Source organism: Esox lucius, chromosome 11 (genome assembly GCF_011004845.1).
Source record: "Esox lucius isolate fEsoLuc1 chromosome 11, fEsoLuc1.pri, whole genome shotgun sequence".
NCBI lineage: Eukaryota > Metazoa > Chordata > Actinopteri > Esociformes > Esocidae > Esox > Esox lucius.
In genome coordinates this window covers 53066930-53073366 of record NC_047579.1, presented here as the reverse complement: position 1 = coordinate 53073366, position 6437 = coordinate 53066930, and the positions used below count along the sequence as shown (strand labels likewise).

The 6437-nt window shown below is 42.8% G+C and overlaps 2 protein-coding genes across 2 annotated transcripts; one reads left to right on the top strand and one right to left on the bottom strand.

Annotated features, from left to right (window-relative positions):
- Nucleotides 1-2904, bottom strand: dctn5 (dynactin 5). Its single transcript, XM_010904772.5, has 6 exons — nt 2728-2904; nt 2398-2466; nt 2112-2230; nt 1778-1889; nt 1396-1498; nt 1-1034 (listed from the first exon to the last, which is right to left on the bottom strand). Exons 1-6 carry the CDS (start codon nt 2773-2775, stop codon nt 937-939), a joined length of 549 nt encoding a protein of 182 aa, XP_010903074.1. The 5' UTR covers nt 2776-2904; the 3' UTR covers nt 1-936.
- A 391-nt stretch (nt 2905-3295) lies between these two features.
- ndufab1b (NADH:ubiquinone oxidoreductase subunit AB1b) lies at nt 3296-6437 on the top strand. The gene is made up of 5 exons (NM_001310901.1): nt 3296-3491; nt 5020-5142; nt 5626-5713; nt 5823-5943; nt 6248-6437. The coding sequence occupies exons 1-4, from the start codon at nt 3321-3323 to the stop codon at nt 5912-5914; spliced, it is 474 nt and encodes a 157-aa protein (NP_001297830.1). The 5' UTR covers nt 3296-3320; the 3' UTR covers nt 5915-5943; nt 6248-6437.

Sequence of the window (6437 nt, the reverse complement as noted above, 5' to 3'; positions counted from 1 at the left end):
TCGAGTTGTTTCAGAATATTTAATTCCCAGCAGTCCACAAGATGGCACCATAGTATTTAATGATTGGGGGCAATCAATGTTTGAGTGAAAGGTGAATTCAGAATTGCAATACATTTTCAATTCATGGTGAAAAGAGAATTAAGTCAATCACATTACAACCGGTTTAGGTTGAATCTAGCCTCAGTCCATAACTCATGAAGAGACCAACAGCACAAAACCAACACAATAAATACCGAAGTCTCAGTACATCAGGACGCTCTGTAAATCAACTCCAAATAACACTTATTGGGATTTGTTTAGATAAACAACATCAGTAAAGCAAGCGACTCTTTTAAACTCTTCACGGCAAAGGGAATGTCCTTCCCGAATACATTCACGTTCATCAGATTACGGTTTTATGTTACAGTGAAACTGGATGAACCTAGCGTATCATCTGCTGTAAGACTGAAACCAGGTGTTCTGAACAGGGAGCAGGTAACCCAAATAAAACACTAGCATTTAAATGACTTCACTAGTTAAACATTTTTTTATTTATAAATAATAGTCTGAAATAAAAACCAAGACTACATGGACAATTTGTAGAAATTAAATGTACATTAAAAAAAAATTATATTTGGGTTCTGAGGCAAAAGCATCAGAGAACCACTGGTCTAAATCAACCAGCAGAGAACCACTGGTCTGAACCAACCAGGCAGCAGGACCCAGCTGTCAGGACAGGTCTGAACCAACCAGTCCTGGTCTGGGGGGGGGGGCTAATTTCTACCCTACCCAGCACATAATGGGAGAACTAACATTACATATGTATAATGACCACCCAGGCTGTTTCCCACTCAACGAAGGTTCACAGAAGAGCATTTTGCACCGCGGTGGTAGGGCCAACAGAAGTACTGTATTAACCGAGACACAGGGGTGAAGCAGGGCATGATGGGTCACGGTTTAGATCTGGCTGAGAGGCAGGAACTTCTGGTAGTAACTCTTTGTCACATCAATCATTAGGTCCTGTGTGCACTCTGGGAGCTCCCCTGAAAACAGACCTGAAGGAGAAAACAGGAGGAGAGAAAAGAAAGTACATAGAGAAAATATGGAAGAATGGAGAGAAGAGGGAGAGCGCGAAAGAGAGAGGAGAGAGTGAAAGGAGACCTGTTAATGAAAGCTAACCTCTTAAACAGATCTTTAAAGAAAATGTGAAAAAGTGATGCAAGAGAGTAGGACAGATGAATTAAATATAAATTGTGATCATGATGAAAAATGAACATCAGAACATGCAGAGGTTTCTGCCCAGGCATCAAACTGTAGTTAGAGTTTATGTGAATCCCATTCTGTTCAGTAATCACAGAGGAGGTGAGGACAAGGAACAGGAGCGAGGAGGAGAAATAAGAAAAGTTGTTTTCTGACCCGGGCATCCTGAAAACACAGTGAAGGGGGGCACCACGGTTTCTGGGGGGAGAACCGTGTTGTCGAGGATCTTACAGCAGTCCTTCAACACACACCGTCGGCCCTGTAACACACACACACACCATAAACAACCAAACCTCCACACCACCGCCATGTGACCACCGCCATGTGACCACCCATTAAAAAAACAAATTTAGCCTGGAAACGAAGCTGGCCCACAAGCCCCAAGGCAAGTACAGACTGGCTTCAAATAAACTGACTTTGAATATGCCGAGCTAGCACATGACCAAAACAGCCGGACAGCAAACGATCTACGTGGATCTATGGATCAAAATGTGTGTCTGAGTGAGTACTTCTCTGTGAAACTGCCCGTGCCACTCACGATCACACAGTTCTTCCCAATGTGCACATATGATCCTATCTGAGCAGCGTTCACCACACAGTCCTCCTCGATAAACACGTGATCTCCGATGTGCAGCGGGAAGAAGGCCACTCTGTTGAGCAGGGCGAGAGGTCAGGGGCTCGTAACACATGACAGCTGTATGAGACTACAACACAGGAGCACGAGAAGATATGACTCTAACTCTCAAGTGGAAATGAACGCTTCCAAGTTGGACATCATGCAGGTCCACAGAATTCCAGCGCAGTAGCTAACAGCATACACTGTGAATGCAATAACAAAGCCTGCCTTTGTAACAAGGCTTTAGAGCTCTTACCCTTTACTGAACTTTTTGAACGGTGGTCGAATGACACTCCGGCTCTTCACCACACAGTGTCGGCCCACTCTGACGTTAGCCAGGTCTCCTCGGATTATACAGTCATTCATTACTATAGTCTGGAATAGACAGCCCGGGACGGAGACAGAGCCAGGCAGAGAGGTACAGACAGGGACGGTACATTGTTATACATAAAGATATTTACCTCATCATATATCAGGCACTTAGCTGATGTTATGACAGATAGAAAAAATAAACCGTTAATACCAGTCCGGGTCGTACTCACTTTTCCGTTAAGAACGATGTTCTGACTGCCGCAGAGGACCGACTGCCTGCTGACTTTGTTACCGGACGCCTGAGAGACGGGGGACACCAATCAGTTGGCTCACAACGCCGGCTACATGTTAACAACCGTTTCCCAGTTAGATGGCACTGATCGTTCAAATTAATTAATTAATTCAGTATTAAACTAGCTAAAGGTGCTTCAAACAACGGGCTAACGCAAACTAACAAGTTGCAGCAGTTTGCTAGCTACAGTTGCTAATTATTAATGTTATTTGCTAGCTAGCCCAAAAAAACATTAATAATATTTGGTCGCTACAGAACGGAAGCTTACCGTTTCAATGTACTCCGCCTTGTTGTACAGTATCTCACACAACTCCATAGTTATTAATTCGCAGAATTTTCTTTCAGGAAACTGATAAATTATCTTGCTAGCTTATGTCAACTGTTTTGCTGTGCTGTGCTGTCAACCGCTCCCATCTATCGGCTCAATTCATGGCTTTACAGACCACACCTGCCGAGAAACACGATCGATTATTTCTGATATTGAAAGTGTGTTTGTGTGAATTGTCGCGCTCACAAATTTAATATTCATTCAAATACAATTACATATTTTAAAAAAGAATAGCACGATTGTTACAGTAATTATCTAAGAAATTCAACAGAAACTTTTTCTTCAGTTGATTAGTTATGTCTTTAACAACGTTAAGAAAGTAAATTCAACCAATACCCGTATCTACATAATTATAATACAATTAAATAAGATAATACAATATAATGACGTTACTATAAACAAAGAGAAAGAAACATATTAAATATAGGTAGATGTTCTTACATAACCAATGCGCAGGCGCGTGTATTACCTCGTCCCTTTTTCACGACGCGTTTTAGGGTTGCACCCTGGGATTGATTTGTATTTTCTCAATCATGGCGTCCCGTGTCCTAGCGCTGTGTGTCCGCCAACTAGCCCGGTCTTCTGCACGGTTCTCGTCGGGTAACATTGCAGTGAGAGCCGCTGCTGCCCCAGTCCTATCCAACCTCCGACCATTCTCCTTCGTTGCAAGCAGTCAGCGCACACGCTGGATTGAACAAACGCGGGTGAGTCTGGAATAACATTGAACAACTTATAGCCGGTGTGGCCTAGCGGTAGTGGATTGCACATTGACCTACCAGTGCCTTTCCAAAAAAAATCCGTTGCTAGTGATGGCTTACTAGTTATAGCTGTATGTCAGTGTGTAAGCCAATCTCTTAACAATTGGACAAAATGTGTATTACAAATTAAATACATCTCTTAAGTGCATAATATGTGTGGCAGGTATGTCATTATACGACAACCGATTGTCATGTGTTAGCCTAGCAAAGTAGAAGACAGTTGGTGAAGAGATGCCTGCAATCGTTGGCTAGGTGGCTAATGGATGAGAACAGTCTCGACTGTATTTTGTGTTTGGACATATTGTGTTTTGGAATAATGCTTAATATTTTTAATACACCGAGTACTGTGATGTAATTTACTAACTGAATAGATGGCACGGTACTGACTACCGCAGTGTGTGCTGAAATGCATTGGTTTAATGGTGAATGACTAGTTTATTTCGGAAAAAGTGTTGGGCCGTTTTCAGTGGAGTTACTGTAACTGACCTACGCGTGGTTTGTACAAGAAAATACTGCACTAAATGCAATACTGGACAATGTTTTATATTATGACATTAACTGCGTTAGCTACACTTGAACTTGAGTTTCTCAAACTTCTTAGTGCCAGGGACGGAACAGCATGGCCTCTTGTGGAATAAGTTTGGGCAATATTTTTATATTTTTTGTATGATATACTACCCATGCAGAGAACATAGTCAAAACATGGTACTCCAGGCAATATTTTCTATTTTAGGGTAGAATGGAGCTATTTAAAACCAATGTGATTAAATCTAACATTTTATTTGGCCTTTAGGCTACTCTGATAATTAAGAGATTTGATGAAACACTTGTCTTTTCTACGTCAGCAGTTGTTACTAAGTGGTTTAACAGATGCCCAGCCTAGAACCCGAATGACCAAACAAGATGGCTAGGAAAACCATAGCATTGTTGGAACCTAGAATGTATAATAAACACAAACACACACATTGAAGGTAGGTCAACCAAACTGACATTTGAAGGATTTACGTTAATGGTTTGTAGTTACTGAAATGCATGAATGGCATTGAAAAGTTAGAAAAGCTCAAGCAATCATTGAGTGTAGAAATGCATTGTTTTCCAGTGTGATTTTTGCCTCTGTTAATGTGTCCTAAACATTGAGATTCTTTGAGCCAAACAGATGATGTGTTCCTGGGAGTTATGACTGTAAAGGGTCACAATAGCTGATTGCTCAAACAGTTCAAAAGATGGTCAAACTTGTAGGAGTGAAATGGAAAGCACTCTGTATGTGCCAACCTCTAATTGGCAAGGATTGGGCATGTAACTTTGCCATGAAGGATGTCCCATGGACTGGCAGGCATTCCTCCACAGACAAGTAGTGGTCGACGGGCTGTGGTTCGAGAAACGCTGGCTGAGAGATGCAGAGTGGAGAACAAGTGTTGCCCAGCAGGCTCAGACAAGTGAATGACCTTTCGCTCTCCTCTCTCCCCCCATGTAGATTACTAGCTCAGTGGGTGTGTTTTGCAGACAGTATTCAGACCTGCCCCCCCTCACCCTCGAGACCATCCAACAGCGTGTCATGTACGTTTTAAAGCTCTACGACAAGATCAACCCGGAGAAGGTAAGGCAAGGTCAGGGCACCTAGACAGGAGATAACCGTGACTTTTCATCAATCTATTTAAAAGGTGGAGAATAGGCTGTGACAGAGAATTGACTGTTTTGGTGCAGGCGCAGACCACTAAATCAAAAATTATACTAAAATATCATAAAAATCTGTTTCCCTACGTAACAGGTCAAACATCAATGTAATAATAAACCCTCTCATGTTGCTGTTTAACAACACATTGTTTAACTAGTGTATAGACCTAGATTTACCCCCATGGAAGTTGAGTCTGACCGAAGGACTTAACCCAAAATGCTCCAGTAATTCCTTGTGGATTAGTGCATCTGCTAAAATGACTAGAATGAAAATGTAAAGAGCAGAGTAGAAAACCACCTGAAGTCGAAGGTGTGAACGATCTCCCTTCATGACATTGGCTCTTACAGCATGTTCCGATGACCAATCAAATCTTCAGTCTAATGTATAAACTTTGTGTGTTCAAAGCTGGCAACTTCCTCTCACTTCATGAAGGACTTGGGTTTAGACAGTTTGGACCAAGTAGAGATTATAATGGCCATGGAGGATGAGTTCGGTGAGTCTTGAGTCATTCAGTTTAAGTTTGTGAAGAACCATCCCTCCAGCAGTCTATATACACATGCGTCACACACAGCATGCGCCGTAACATCTGTCTCCTACCGTAGGGTTTGAGATCCCAGACGGGGAGGCGGAGAAGCTGATGTCTCCTCAGGAGATCGTCCACTACATCGCTGACAAGAACGACGTGTATGAATAGAAGCACAGCGGATGGCCAACGCGCTGACGGTGAGCGGCCACGCGGCCTGGGTCATTTGTAGCTGTAACAGACCTGAGAGTTTACGTCTGTGCGACAGCGGAAAGCAGTTCCTCACAAAGTTGCACAACTGTAGCAGGAACCGTTGGTCTGAGCACTTCACCATGTCAGCTTGGAATGAACCTCCAGTCCTGAAGGGCTTTAAGGGAAGGTCAATGAGGAAGGGCTGGGTCATCATGAGTATCAAATGTTTTATTGACAAAGACATGAGGAGACTCAAGAAATTAAAATGGTGTGGTTCCATAATTTTCTTCTCTTCCTGTTTCTGCTCCTCAGATAGGTGTGCCAGTGTGACCTCACAGGAAGTCCTGATGATGTCGGACTAGTTGGGCCACCGCCTCCTCAGTTCTACTCTTCCCTCCCCTCTGTTCCCTCTGTGGCATGGTGTCAGATCGCCTGTCTTTTGTTCCAATGTATTTAATAAAAATGTATTTTCTCTGAAGCTTGGCAATTAAAAAATGCCTGC